The 15,745-nt window shown below is 37.2% G+C and overlaps 1 protein-coding gene across 2 annotated transcripts; it reads right to left on the bottom strand.

Moving 5' to 3' along the window:
* Positions 1–6,190: 6,190 nt before the first annotated feature.
* On the bottom strand, positions 6,191–9,752 carry LOC137730255 (uncharacterized). Of its 2 annotated transcripts, none has more exons than XM_088677294.1 (5): positions 8,908–9,752; positions 8,674–8,815; positions 8,458–8,520; positions 8,203–8,316; positions 6,191–6,805 (listed from the first exon to the last, which is right to left on the bottom strand). In XM_088677294.1, exons 1-5 carry the CDS (start codon positions 9,238–9,240, stop codon positions 6,666–6,668), a joined length of 792 nt encoding a protein of 263 aa, XP_088533420.1. In that variant the 5' UTR covers positions 9,241–9,752; the 3' UTR covers positions 6,191–6,665. The 2 variants fall into 2 exon arrangements, with proteins under 2 accessions (XP_088533420.1, XP_068325416.2); XM_068469315.2 differs by having other exon boundaries at positions 8,708–8,815; positions 8,908–9,731.
* Positions 9,753–15,745: the final 5,993 nt, after the last annotated feature.

Here is a 15,745-nt window from a genome sequence, read left to right on the forward strand (position 1 = left end):
CCGAAATATTTGGGGATGTGTCGTTACAAATTAGGCTAATATTTGTGTTTGACTTTTCTTGTCAAGATTGTAAATGTACCACACCTGCTTTAATTAGTTTTTAGGTTACTATGCCATTAAGGCGTGTTGCTGCTAAAAATCTAGTCAAGGAATCGATTCTCTCAATTCAAAGGTTTGCTCATGCATATGCATTTCACATTTAATTTACTGTTGCATTTCAACTAGTGACCTTGTCTTGTCAGAATTGCTTGTTGTTTTCTAGCGAGGTAAGCACACAATTTAAGACAGCCAACATGCTCTAACTGACACCTTTTATACGGGACTAAGCTTTTCACCATTGGTCTTTCAGATTACTTTTACATTTGACAAGTATCTTATTTTACTTTGTTTGCAGCAATCAAAGGTTTTGTTTAATTGGGTTGGCGGAATTCATTTCTTTTTGGTTGAGATCAATTAATTTTATATAGAGTCTTTATCTCCATCTCAGATCCCCTAGTAGCATCAAGCATTTTTCTGGGTAATGTTCTTCATTGAATATTTATAAAACTTCCATGAAAATACTTGCGTAAATCTTCTTAAAAGCTCATTTGTTTTGGGCTAGAAAGTTTTAGATTTTTAAGAGTGCATTAAAAAGCTTTGACCTTTCTCATGTTTTTCACTTGAAACCCTAGCTGCATAACATTTTCTCATGCGTTAAACTTGTGGCAACTCTGCACATGTTTTCTGAGTTAAGGTTTGCTTTGTACATGGTCTAGTATTATAAGTTTCAAATCTTCAAATAGACCTAGTTTGGATTCGCATTGGTGTTCTTCCTTCAATTGTTTGACTGGAGAGACTGACTGGTCGTTAATCCACATTTCATATCATATACACCACAATATCATTTGCGTTGGATGTGTTGCTCTCGGTGCCACAAGGAGAAGAGTTCAAGGGTGGAGTTGCCTCATTATGAAGATTGAAAAGGTCTCCATCTTGTGCAAAGTAACATTGCACAAAGGTAAAGTTGCTCCATAGATTAAATCTAGGATTGAGCTTGATGTGGTACTTTGTATGAACCTTATTTGCACTAGTCGATTGGACTATATGGAGTCTTCAGTTTTTTAACCTAGATGTGGGTTTTTTTTCCTATAAGAAACTTCTTGTGTTCTTTGTTACTTAAATTTGTCCATATATCTTATTTATTAGCATATGTTATATGCATCCTATGAGTTGTTATTTGATATGTGTTTGTGACAAAGTTTACACTGCATATTATGAGTAAAAAATGAATTGTTTTTGACTAGGATAACTTGTAGTAAACTAAGTTTGAGTAATAGATTTGTGTTTAGTTAACTAACAAATATGTACTAAGCTAGAGTTCAAGGCCAATAACAACGAGGCAGAATAGAAGACATTACTAGTCAGGCTACAAATCGCGGCGAGATTACAAGTCAATAAGCCATCAGTTCATTGCGACTTCATGCTGATAGTATATCAAGTCAATGGTGATTACGCTATTCATCATCTGACGATGGGACTCTACCTTACCAAAGCCAAGGCATTACTCAAAGGCTTTAGCAAGTACAAAATTTCAACAAATCCCCAGAAGCGAGAATGGACACGTCGATGCTTTAGCAAAGATCGCGTCAATCGTCGATTATGCATTGTGGTCAACGATTGATAACTCATATATTTCATATATTATACAACCCATTTCTAGTCTCTTTGTGAAGTTTTAGAGTTAAAACTAGTTGTGTTTTACCCTATTTTGTGTTAGTGTGCAATTTCATGTGCTTTAGGATCAATTTGAAGTCAAAAGAAGTGAAAAAATGCCATTTTTGGAGCCAACCCTTATTCAACCGTGGAAAGAAGTTTGGTGGCCTATTTTGAAGCCCAAATAAAGAATCCAAAGCGAATCTGGCTTATTAGAAGACCAAGTGCATAATGGGAAAGGAATTGGAATCCCTAGCCTAATTTTGAGGAGCCAAATAAAGAAAAACGTTCAAAACCTTAGCTTAATGGTTAGGACCACCTTGCAATCTGCTGCAGCCTTATTTAACATATAAATACTAAGGTTTCACATCACTTTTACACAAGGGGGGACGCTTAGAGCTCTCTCTCTTCTTTTTCTTTGGCCTTTCTTCCAAAAACAAAACCCTATTCCTGTTCACCTTCCGCTACCACCAAAGAAACCATGCAAACACGTTGTTCTTGAAGGAGTTTCATATTAGAATTACTTTAGGGGGTTTCTTTTATGGATATAATTTCACTCATGTTTCTCTTCATATCTATATATTATGTGATCTTGTTGTGTAATTAAGTTCATAGCAGGGGATTTTGATGTAGCTTCGCAAAACTACTCTATGTTATTAAATTAAAGTTTTCAAATTACCAATTTGTTTTCTTGTTTCATTCATTGATTTTATTGTTTAATTTATTTGTTAATCTTAATGTTTGATCACCATTAGGGCTACTTATGAATTATTTGATCAAGGTTATAGTACACATCATGATTAATCTTGGTGGACATGTGAATGAATGAAGAAACTACTATGCAAACATCTTGCCATGTGATTTCTTTGTTTCTTTGAAGTTTTCTTGTTCTTAATGGATTCTTAATTGGTAATCTAAGTTGAACATCACAACTAGGTTGCATATTAGGAGTATTTGATCTAATCTAAGTTGAACATCACAACTAGGTTGCATATTAGGGGTACTTGATCACAACCACACATCAAATGGATGATCATAAATAATAAAACGAACCCTAGTTGCAAATTAGAGAGTTGTATGCATTTTGACTTAATAAACATGGAATTGGCTTGTAATGTGAAATCGATATCCCTAGTTCCATTCCCATTGTTTCTTAATCAACCTATCATTCATCTTTATCTTTCTGCCATTTTTATTTTATTTTAGTTTCCAATTCAAAAATCAAATTCAACTTGTTATTTGCATTGTTTAGTTAGGGTTCACACAAAGTTAGTAATTTGTAAAGGTCTAATCAGTCCTTTTGGTTCGACACCCTTACTTATGCCATTATACCATCCTTATATTTGCACATGAAAGGAACACAACAACGATCTCATTCGAGTACCTTGCGACCCCAAGCATTCATCAGCCCAAACCAAAGGTAGTAGCCGCTATCACACTAAGGAGAACTGGATGGACGAGATCATCGACTACTGCCACTTGACTAGGAAACTTGTCCAAAAAGCCTCGAGGTATAAGGTCATATGTGGAAGACTCTACCTACACTACTACTCCGGACCCCACACATTATTTGTTACTCCGAAGAAGGCCCTACCAATTCTAAATGACATCTACTCTAGCATATGTGGGAACCATACTGGCAGAAGATCACTCGCATAGAAGGCGTTGACAAATGGATACTTATTGGACCACCATGTGATAGAATGTCACAGGTTGCACTAAGATTTGTGACAAATACCAAATGTACGCCCTTATGAAAAGTCAACATGCCGAATAACTTAATACTCTAACATGGGCATGGTTTTTCATGCAATGGGGCATCGATCTCGTCGGACCACCAAAGAAAGCCCAAAAAAATAAGGAATACTTGATAATAGCCACATATTACTTCTCTAAGCGGATCGAAGCAGAGCCTTTATACATAATCCTTGGGGCAGGAGTAAAGTCCTTTTTCTGAAAGAACATTATTGGTCATTTCGGTATTCCCCCTATAATACTTACAAATAACGGGCTACAGTTCACTCGTTTCAAAGTCACAGACACCAATAAGGAATTTGGTTTTCCTCCGCCATCTTACCTTCACCCTGTGCTACATGCAAGGCAATGGGTAAGTGGAAGCTTTAAAAAAAATAAATAAATAAAAAAAAAAACTTCCTACAATGCTTGAACATAAGGTTGGAGAAAAAGAGCAAATGGCCAAACGAACTGCCTGGAGTCTTATGAGCATATTGAACAACCACTAGAAAAGCAATCGAAGAAACCTCGTTCTTTATGGCCTATGGAACAGAAGTTGCCATCCTATTCCAAGTTACTGTGACGCCCAACCTATACACCGAAGAACGGACTACCCTAGAAAGTGGCGGAATTTTGAAGTTTGATCTTGACTTCGTGAAAGAGTGTCGAGAATGTGCTTATGATTTGCAGCCTAACAATAACAGATTAGGTCTTACTACAACAAGGGCGTCAAGCCTCGAAACCTTTAGGTTGGGGATCTAGTTCTAAGAAAAGTCTTCGAGAACACTAAAATACCTAAAAGGCAAGCTCGGAGCAAATTGGGAAAGCCCCTACAAGATTGTAGGAGTAGAAGGCAAAGGAACTTACAACTTGGAATGTATGGATGGAACTCTGACCACCAGACAATGGAACACCGCCGAGCTCAAACGATACTATGCTAAAATGCCCCTAACTATGTGTAGACAGGTCCTTGGAGAACTAATCTCCTTCTCGCCTCACCATGAGCTACTTGTCAAAGTTGATCCCCCAATGACAATTATTACATTATATTATCTTTCTTGAACTACATCAGTGCTTTGATTCATCTTTTCGGAGATATGTAGGCAGTCATTTTCAGATTTATCACACTCCCTTTGTCAGTCTATTTTTCTTCAATTCAACTTGATCTAATTTTCGGATAAATTTGGATGATTAAATTATTTTGTTTAATTGGAATATTACTACTGGCTATTTATGATGCAAAATCTATTAAACCAACTAGTTATTTATCTAATTTACTAATTTCTTTCAAAGCTTGAATATATTTCTATTGTTTAGGGAATCGGTCATCAAACTAATAGTCTATTTATTTTATTATGCAATTTATCTACTTGCTCAGTTGCTATTTTTTTTTACTAATTAATTTTTTTATCAATTAATTTTTTTTTATCTTCTAATTTTAGTTGCTTAATTTTCTCTAGTGATCTAATTTCTACTTGTTTGGCTTACTATCTATAATATTAAAGAGCTCTTTTATTTCTTACTAGGAAATCTTTGAATATTTACAATTTTTTTTTGAAAATAATCTAATAACTAGTTTAATAAATTATTATGCTTATTATTTTCTAATTTTATATTTTCAACTTGACTAATAATAAGATTTATAATAGTATTTGCTTGAGAATTTTCTTAACTATCCAAAATATGGTTATACTTTCTTAATGGAAAATAACAAACTAAACTATATTGGTCTAGCGTAATTTTTCTCTTTTGTTGTTCACTAATTTCTAAATTAAGGTAATCTATCATAAATTAAAGTCTTACCTTTGTTTAAAGTTATTGCTAACTGATTTCTTAGATACTCTCTTTCTTCTTTCTTCTCTCAAATTCTCTAAAGTATTATTACTTGCTGCTAATATATTATGCCAAACTTCTTTATCATTTCTAGTAAATGTGGGGTGTTTAATAACACTAAGAAAAAGCTTTTACTTCTTCACAGTCTTGTTAATTCTCGTATAAATTTATACTAATCTTCTCTTTGAGAATTGTTTGAATATGTACACTTGCTCTTTTGTTGATATACAAAAGATCAAAGGATGTTGAAAAGGATAAAAGTTCACAAAGGATGTTTAAAAGGATAAGAAAAGCTTTGGATGTTTTCTCTATGGGTTGGGCAGTTAGTTTCGTGTAGGTATGTGTGTTGTGATGGAAAGAAAACCCATACGTGTATATACATATTGATGTCAAATTTGACTCTAAAGACTGAATCTCTAAAGAAAATGTCAAATTACAATTGATGATTGATATAGCAATCTGAAATTTTATGTCAAATTTGTACTTCTCTAACCGAATTGTCAAATGTTATTTTATTATTTAAATAGAACTTTTTAATGGTTGAAACTATTAAAAAAATGTTGAAACAAAATTTTTATTGGTTGAAATGTTAGTGGAATAAGGGACTCACTATTAAAATGAATTAAAAATAAATTTGACATTGATGTCAAAATTTGACTCCAAATCATAAAGTCTTCAAATACAGTCAGCAAATAACACTTCGATTGAAGAAACTTTGATGTCAAATATGTACAGTGACATTCCACCTAAGAGTTTGACATCTCATTTGAAGATGCTTTAATCACAAAACTTTCAAATTTAGTTAGCTGGTTGGATAAACTTTTGATGTCAGACATACACAATGTCAGTTCACCTAAGATCTTGACATCCAAAGAGATGCTCTAATTTGTTATTTGTGTCTGAAAAAGCAATCAACAACTGCGAAAAGAAATCTACACAAGATAGCATTGGTGATTACTAATTGGTAAACCCAAGGATATTTACAGGTGTAAGACATGCCATAAACTAGCCACATTTTCCTCCTGTTTCCACTTTCTTTTCTTTTCCACGATTCCACAATTCCGAAAAAACAAAAACCCTTCTCACACCTACAACTCTTCACTTTCCTCCCTAAACTCTAAAAAGCCACTACCATCCAGAATCCATGTGATTTTTCAATTTCCCTGCTTCCCCCCTTTTCCTCTTCTTCCTGTGTCTTTCTCCTTTTCACCTTTCTACTCAAAACTTAACATGTCATATCATAGGCCTGTAAAATACCAAAACGAGCACTCTCACTCTCACTAGGCCACCGACCATGTACAAAAGACAAGTTACCAACTAGCTTAACTAGCATAAGCTATACATACTTGTTTCTTTCTAGTTTCGACTAGTCTTCCATTCAATATTTGGTTGATGGAGATGACACATCATAAATGTTGGCCATGGCCGGTGACCAAAAGTCCGCACCGTTGCAGTTCCCCGCATGCGTTGTGTACTCCATTGGGACCAGGCATAGTCCTCGGCTCCTCAGCTCGCTTTTTCTTCCTTCTTGTTTCACCTCTCCACCCTAAACATTTCAAACACGCAAACAAGTGACCAACATGAAAGGGCCACAATTCACAAATGGTCAATGCAATTTTATCTATATTTCATTTTACCCTTGCCATTTACTTCTAGTTCCAATTTTGGTCTAATGTTCAATTTTCGTCAAGAGTTTGCCCTACCCATGAGTAAATGCTTCGTACTAGCCTCACTAGACCCTACATCTTTCTTGGTATTCGAAGAAATGATTCTCTAAAATGATGAGTTACCATTGATATCGACACATCTCAGGTCACCAAACGTTCAAGAGTTCCTTTATTCAATCCTTATTTGTATAACTCGATATCCGCATGGGATTCATGTGCACGGGTGTCAGTCTTTAGAACACGATTCTTCGAGCGAGATTAGGTACTTGAAATTAAGTTACAACAGAGTTATGTCAAGTTTTAATGGTTATAGTTGTTGATAGTTAAATTATTATTTAAATATTAACATGTTAATTTTTTTATTAAAATCACATCATATAATTTGTAAATTTAATTAAAAAAATTTAGTCTTCTGACTTAGACCATCTCCAATCGAAGGCTGGTCAAATGACTCGTTTTGACCCTCTAGACCTCCAAGAAATTAATATTTTTGTGAACAATGCGAGACCATATTTCTTACCAATTCCAACAGAGGGCCAAAGGCCATAGAACTTGTTTTAGCCCTGTCACAAAAAATCATTTCCAATCGAGAGCTAGAGAGCTAAAGGACCATAGGATAAAACATAATTTATTATTTTAAAACTACAACTTAAATTCAAATCTTTGGGCCAAAAGAAGTATGGAGTAGGTGTTTAAGTTTTATGTTGTTAGATGTTTTTAAAATGCTGTTTAAATTTTATGTTGTTAAATATTTTATTGTTATGGTGTATAATTTTTATGTTGTTTAATGTTGTTTCATGTTACTTAATGTTATGTAATGTTTAATAGTTTAAAAACCTAGCCGATACTAGTTAGCTGGCCATTGCAATTTGAATTTTGGTCCGGCTGGCTAGCTCATTTGGGTTATTCCGTTGGCCCGTTGGCCCTTTGGCCCTTGTTTGTTCAGTTGGACTCATTAATCTTTTGGCATGGCTCTTGATTGGAGATGATTTTTGAACTATTTTCGACCTTCTGATCATCTGAATCATTCGATCGGAGATGACCTTACCCTTTCTAAAATGAGAAAAATTGAAAGAATTATGGCAATTTTGGCAGTCACTCCTTTGACTAAAATTTACCATGACTTGACCAAAGTCAGTGAAGTCACTATCACTGTGGGTCCCACACTAAGACTACCGTCCAAGTACACGTCCGTCAAAAGATGACGTGGAAATACACCTAATATAAAATAAAAATGAAAACGTGGAAGTGAGATGTGCGTTTGGTTGGTACTTACGTGGACAGGTAAAGCAGGCAGGCGTTGAAGGTAAGGCGAGCACAGCACCTGAACCTGCTCCTGCAGAAATCTGATGTATCCCATCGCTTCGTGAAGCACCGATGCCGTGTCCGTCTGCAGACACTCAATTGTCCAATTTCCCAGAAGAACAAAAAAAAAAAAAAAAAAAAAATCAGATTTTTAGGTGAATTTTACAAAAATATGGTTGAAAAAAATGTAACTGGGGTTGGTTGATTTGGGGTTTTGCAATTTCACCTTGCCGTATGGTGAAACGAGCTGCTGCAGCGCTGTGATTCGTTCTCCAAGCTTCTCTTTCCTCTGTAAATTTGCAGAAAATCAGAACCCATGTGTAAAATGACAGAGGGAGTTGTTCTGCTTTGCAGAAACAGAAGAGAGAGAGAGAGAGAGAGCAGAGCATGCAGAGAGTGGGTTTTGAGGGGAGAGAGAGAGAGAGAGAGAGATGTAGATGACTTTTTGGAGTTCTGTTTTTGTTGAAGGGTTGGACCTTTCCGTTGCCGGCCGATGTGGGATTCTCGGATTTCGCCTTTTTAGCGGCTCTCTGGGTTGGAGGAGTAGCTGTGCTGCTGATCGGAGCCGAACCCCTTTGCCTTTTCTGCCAAGAAAACAAAGAAAAAAAAAAAAGTCAGAAAATTTGGAAAACAAATTCGAATTAAATTATAAAAAAAAAGAGGATTAATAACTGACATTGTTGGACTTGGGCAAGGCGTTGATGCTGGCGGTGCCGGTGGAAGAAACGGATGAGGACTCGCTGCATGCGGCGGCCGATTTCTTGGCGGTTTCCAAAAACCCAATTTCCACGCCGTTTCCGTGGGTTTGGTCGTAGTTTCCGAAGCAGAGGATTTTGGGTGGCTTAATCTGGGTGGGATAAGTAGACGGGCGGGTGTAGTTAAAGGTCTGGTCGGAGTCCACGGCAAGGTTCACGACTTCGTCAGCCGGGAAGAGTAGCTGAGAGAAACCGGGGCCCTCTGTTACCGCCAAATGATCCCCCTCGAACCCACCATTTTCCGCCATTTTCATTTCAGCCCCACCGAACCCAAAAGCTTTGAGCTTTTTAGTGAGAGAAAGTTAGAGAGGGAGAGAGTGACAAAGGGGGTTTTAGGAGAAAACAACGGAAGCTTCTTGCTGATAAGAGAGAGGCAGAGAGAGAGAGGGTGCTCTGTTTTTGTTCTATTGCTTTATGGTTGTGAGTGAGAGTGTCTACACTGTAGAGAGAGAGAGAGAGAGAGAGAGAGAGAGAGAGAGAGGGGATGCGTGGGCTAAGAGGAAGGGAGGGCAGTTGCTTTGGTTTTCGGGGACTCTTGGTCAAACCCACCGGGCCCGAGAAAACCGTGGTTTCGAGCTCCAACGCGGTGTTGCCTGACCTCAAAACTCTCAAACGTTTCGTCTTTCGTCACCTTTGTCAGAACTTCAGGTCAGAGACTCAGAGAGCATTACAAGCCAATGGACCAGCTTCGCCTATGACTCCCCTCCATATATATACATAACCGATGTCATCTAAGAGAACTTCCAGTGGTGGAAGGCCCTCAGGCAACTGCTTATTAAATTTCTTTGTGATTATTTTTAATAAACAGTAATTATTTTTTGCATCTTTACTTTTAAACTGAATAATCATGGTAATAGATAATAAAATATTAGTATTTTTATTTTATAAAATAATAAAATATAATTTTATTTGTAATTTTAGATAGGATTTTTAATCTGTCTCGTTGCGCCACGTGTCATTAAATAAGAAATTACAACCCAAAGTATTTGAGAAAATATAAAATTTGGTGTAAGGTGGAAGATAATGATAAGATATTTATAGAAAAATTAAATCATTTTTTTTTTAATTTTGGATTAATTTTTTTACATTTTTTTATATTAATTCTATACATTTTTTTTAATTAATTTTTTTACATTTCTTTATTAATTTTTTAATGTGGCTGACGTCAGGATGCATCAGCGCCCTTGGACACTCAGACTGTTGATTCCTGCCTCCCCTCTCTCACGGGCCCACCCCTAGCCCAATTGCCCGCATGGGCTGGAGCAAGAAAGGCTGGCTATTGGGTTTTTTTGGTCCCCTATCCACCAGGCTATACCCTCCGGTGGACTTGCTCTTAGATTTACATATACGTACAAATGTTGAATGTTGGAGTGCATGTATGTCATGTACATATGAGTTTAACGGTTGATTGTCCATTGAAATTTTTAGAGTTATTGTGCATTGAAATTTTAAAAGAGTTTAACGGTTGAATCTGAATCACTTACTCAATTCAAATTCTGAACATATTCTCGTACGTAAAAGTATGGTACTGTTGCACTAAGAGTTGGTTAGAGTCACATATGTGATTACATAAGCATTTCTTTACCTTGTGACATAGCTACTTACATAAGGCAACTCTAACTGGATAAAGAAATACTTAAACTAGTGTTTCCATGATGCCAAAATTGGCAACAATAGATAGGTTTTCAACAAATGCATTATATTGTATGTTAAAATTGCATAGAGCATCTCTAATGGTTAAATACTCTCCTACAATTTGCATAGAGCATCTATGCAATTACTTGATGAACAAGCCTAGTCATTTTAACTAAAGGTTCGTTTAGAAATGCTTTAAAAATGACTGAAAATGTTTTTCGAGAAAATATTTTTGAGTTTCAAAAGCACTTAAAAAATCAGCCTAGGTGGTCACCTAGGCACTGGGCGGTGGAGCCCCATCCTGATTTTGGGCAACACGTTTGGAAAAATTGACTGGAAGCTAGGAGGCCCTAGGTGGCTCCTAGGCGGAGAGCTAGGCGTCACTTAGGCGGTCCTAGGCGGTTCTTATATATATATATATATATATATATATATATATATATATTTTTATTAATTGTTTGCTTTTTTCTTTTTTGGTTTCATGGTGGCATACTTATGGAAATGGTGTACCTAATTTGCAAATGATGGATTTACTACAAATTCATCCAATAGTGAAACGAATTGGAGCACTTTTGAGGGGATACATACAAAGAAAAGAAATAAACTTGATACAATAAGGTTAAATAATTTAGTCTATGTCTAATCCAATACAAGGATCATGATTCATGAACAAGAAGAATTCAGTCTATCATCCAAATCCTCCTCATTATGATTATGCATACTGTTTTTTAAATATTGAACGTTTTGGATGTATATAATTTGTGTATTCTTCTACTTCTATTTTTGCATTGTATCATTATTTTATTATCCATACAAGTATAATTTTTTTTTTAGGTATAAATAGATACTTATTTATAAGATATATAATAAATTTACATAAATCCACGCCTAGCGTCTAATGATTTTTAGAACCTTACTTTTTGCAATGTGCTTCTTCTAAGATTTACTTGCATTTTTATTAGAAATTGGTTCCAAAAATATTTTCACCAAACATTCTTTTAGTTTTAAAAGTATATCCAAACGAGCTCTAAAGTACTAGACTTTTTTATTGTCAAACACCCAACTTTTTTATTGTTGGTATAATTATTATCATTTTGGTACAAAACTCAGTTCAAACAGTAAATTAAAACATCATCAGGACATAACTTGCATGTCAAACAACCAAAACGAGAAACCCAAACTTCAAATGAAGTGGTTAAAAACCCTTTCGGGCATCACATCGTACACGCAGGTACGCTAAACGGAGCATATTTTCTTCAACTTATCGATTGCAGATTCGTCCACTAAGTATTGCAACCGAAAGAAACCCCAATTGGGTTCACCAGAAACTCACATGAAAGCGTCGAAAACACAAAAAAAAAAAAAAAAAAAAAAAGGACAATTTTGTGTCCCTGAGGACCCAGGTGATTGTAGGCCTTGAGGAAGAGCTCGTGGAGGGCTTGGTCGTCGTTAGCCTCGACCTCTCTGTAATTGACGAAGTTCTTGCGGGCGTACATGGCGTAGTAAGGTTGAGAGTCCTTTGGCAACCTCCTCACCAATCTCAGAACTTCCACGTAGATTTTCAATGCTTTCTCCATTTCTCAACTTCCGACCCGCCAATCAATGATCATCGTCTCAAAACCTTCCACAAAAACAAAAAGAGCTCTTGCTTGTCTGAATAAACGGGTCCTTGTTGATTGCCTAACAAATATAATGGGCTAGGCTAAGTAGGGCCGCACCAAATAGTTATTTTTATGGGGCAACCAACCGAGTGCTTTTTTCAAGTACCGGTTATTCAAGCGGTACTCTACATGTCATAATACAAGAGATGAAATGATATATTTTTTTCGTGTCCCTCCACTTATTTTATGACACATGAAGTACTCCTTGAACACCGGGCAGTTTTTGGAAAAGGAATTCTCCAACCAACGAGCTGCTCCAACGAAAAAACTGTACAAGACAAAAATGACTAAGAAATTTACGTGATATCAGTTGTTTAGAACTACATGCCTATAGCACACATCATGTATTTAGCAATTTCTTCTCAGCCCTTTTCCAGAGCTAGGGTCAGACAAACTAATCGATCCTTCCTGCCTGGACGTTAATCTTCATCTGGGAAAGTAAATGGCAGATACCTCTTTTATTTCATGAACTTGGATTAACCAATCTTATATTGGTCCTCACGTGAAGTGTGCAAAAGCCAAAGATTAATAGCATGGCCTTATTTTTGCCCAGGCAACTTCTTTACCCGTTTAATTTGATGTTTATTTTATCCTTTTTACAAATACTGGCAGTACTGGTCTCCGTGATCGAATATATGAATCGACCAAGTCATATATATCCTTTCCTAAGAGCAACCAGCTGTCCATGCATAGAAAGTTTTGGATAGATAGTGCTATCGGATAGATAGTGCCGTGATATGATTTTTACCAACTATAAAAATAGGGATAAAAATACTTGCAAGAGAATAAAGTAATTGTAGTATAAATGACTCAAGTAAGATCGTTTTCCACATGAATTGATTGAATAATTTGTGTAAAAACCAAATCTTTTAATTATTTGAAAACAAAGTTTGAAAAATGTTGATTTTATGACCTAAAATAATAAAAACGAATTTAAATAAAAACAATATAAATAAATCAGAAATGTAAAGAAAACAAAAGAAAAAGGTTTTAGAAAGCAATTTAAACACTAGAGTTCCGCCATCACCACTAACAATCCCATGCAATTTTATCAATTACTTATGAATTTCCACAGTACATGCTTTGAAGGTTAGGTATTTCTAATACATATTTTCCTCGCGATGTTCAAGTAAAAACATATATCTAACATGTAATTCGTCTGTGATGTTCAGATCAAATATAAACATGCAAAACCATGCAACCTTTTGAAAAACCATGCAACCCTTAAGAGCGTAATGTTCGCCTCAAGTGAACTTACAATTATTAATCACAAGAGGCCCTCCTCAATTTTAAGGTGATGTTCCAACATAAATTGCATTAAATTACTTGTCTAAATATCCTAATGGTCATGAATCACTAAGACAACTAGATAGTTTAAACATGGTGATCAATAATTCAAAGCAAGCATGCATCCATTCATAACCAAATTAATAAAATCACATTTCGTGCTAAGGCACATCGCCTCGCCCTAGCAAAAGGACTAGTTACACATAATCATAATAAAAACTAAAAGACGCCGACGAACTCGCCCAGATCGCCTCCGGAGCACAACTCATGGGGGGCAAACTAGGTCGAATTGTGGGAATCGCGACCACGGGTCAACGCTCGTACCCCGCCTTGATCGATCAGCAAACTCTCCAACGCGCGCACGTAATACGCACAAGGGTAATGTCGCTCCCATCCCTACTAGAACGAGGAGATCCCATAGAAGTATGTGTCATCGAAGTAGAACCAGATGATTGGAGAAAGACGATGTTACGATACCTCGATAACCCCAATGGGAAACACGACCGAAGAACGAAGGTGCTCGCCACAAATTACGTGTCGTATCAAAATGAATTATATCGCAAGGGCGAGGATGGTTTACTACTATTGTGCCTCGGCCCACACGAGGCTGCCTAAGCAATGGCTGAGGTACATGAAGGAATTTGCGGGGCACACCAGTCTGGACGAAAGATGCGCTGGTTGCTCCGGCGACACGGTTATTTTTGGCCCAATATATTAAAGGATTGCATCGAATATGCACGAAGATGCGTATCATGCCAAATTCATGGACCCGTGCAGAGAGCCCCGGCCGAATTACTACACTCGGTTACTAAACCATGGCCGTTCACGGGTTGGGCAATGGACGTAATTGGCAAAATCACGCCATCATCGGGGGCAGCGAAACACGCGTGGATAATTGTAGCAACTGACTATTTCACTAAGTGGATCGAGGCAAGGTCATACGCCAAATTAATTGCTAAAGAGGTATGCAACTTCGTAGAGGAGAATATTGTGACCAGATTCGGCGTGCCAGAAACGATCATAACTAATAATGGCACCATATTTACGGCCGATAGGTTTAAGGAATACGCGGCAAGTTTGAATATCCGACTCGAGCAATCTACGCGTACTACCCACAGGCAAACGGGCAGGCCGAGGCAAGCAATAAAGTGTTGATTGGCATCCTTGAAAAAATGGTAAAAGAGAAACCTGGTTTGTGGCATTTGAAGTTAAATGAAGCATTATAGGCATACCGAACTTCACCCCGGTCGGCCACTGGAACCACTCCTTATGCGTTAACTTATGGACACGATGCTATGTTACCGGTCGAGTTGAGTATAAGCTCGTTGCGAGTAATCGAGCAGAGTGATTTGTGCAGTATTGAAGACAGTCAAGCGATGCGACAAGAGTTAGAAGACTTAGAAGAAAGTCGAATCGACGCGGGTAACTTATTGGTAGCACAAAAGAAAATTGCCGAGCGAGCGTATAATCAGCGTGGAAGACAAAAAACGTTCGGCGAAGGAGAATTGGTTTGGCAAACTGTGTTGCCTGTTGGGATTAAAGACCCCAGATTTGGCAAGTGGTCGCCAAATTGGGAAGGGCCATTCATCGTTCACAAAGTCCTCGGCAATGAGGCATATCATCTAAGAGATCGGACGGGTTCAGTTCATAAATTGCCAATTAATGGAAAGTTTTTAAAGAAGTACTATCCAATTACATGGGAAATGCAAGAGTGAGACCATTGTATTGATAGCAAAACGACCATTGTATTGATAGCAAAATAACCATTGTATTGATAACAAGAGAATCATTACAATAGAACAAATACAAATACAATGATAAATTCCTAAGGGGTCGAGGGGAGGAAAGTCTCAAGGGCAGCTTTTAGCTCCAGCCACTTCGCTTCGCTCAAAATTATCTCAGCCTGCCGCGTCTTCTTGTTGCACTGCAGTTGCTGGATACGCCGTGCGCCGGCAGCGAAGGCCGTCAGCCGAGCCTTGTTGGCCTCAAAGTCCTTCTCAAGCTCGGAAGCAGCAGCCGACCTTTGTCGTTGAAGATCAGAAATTTGACGTTGGAGGTCAGAGATCTGACGATCAAACTCGGTCAGCTTTGCTTTCTTCGCCTTGATTGCCTCCATCTCTACTCGGCTAGCCTCATGCGTGACCTTGGCCACCTTCAAGTCGTCATCGGCTTGTAA

Source organism: Pyrus communis, chromosome 10 (assembly GCF_041283825.1).
Source record: "Pyrus communis isolate YQ-2024b chromosome 10, ASM4128382v1, whole genome shotgun sequence".
NCBI lineage: Eukaryota > Viridiplantae > Streptophyta > Magnoliopsida > Rosales > Rosaceae > Pyrus > Pyrus communis.

Bases quoted from the DNA above. Each gene is read 5' to 3' on its own strand.
- LOC137730255 (XM_088677294.1), bottom strand. From the start codon at position 9,240: ATGAAAATGGCGGAAAATGGTGGGTTCGAGGGGGATCATTTGGCGGTA. The intron at 8,521-8,673 runs GTCATCTACATC...GCAAATTTACAG, and splicing joins CAAAAACAGAACTCCAAAAA to AGGAAAGAGAAGCTTGGAGA. The intron at 8,317-8,457 runs GTGAAATTGCAA...GAGTGTCTGCAG, and splicing joins TCGTTTCACCATACGGCAAG to ACGGACACGGCATCGGTGCT.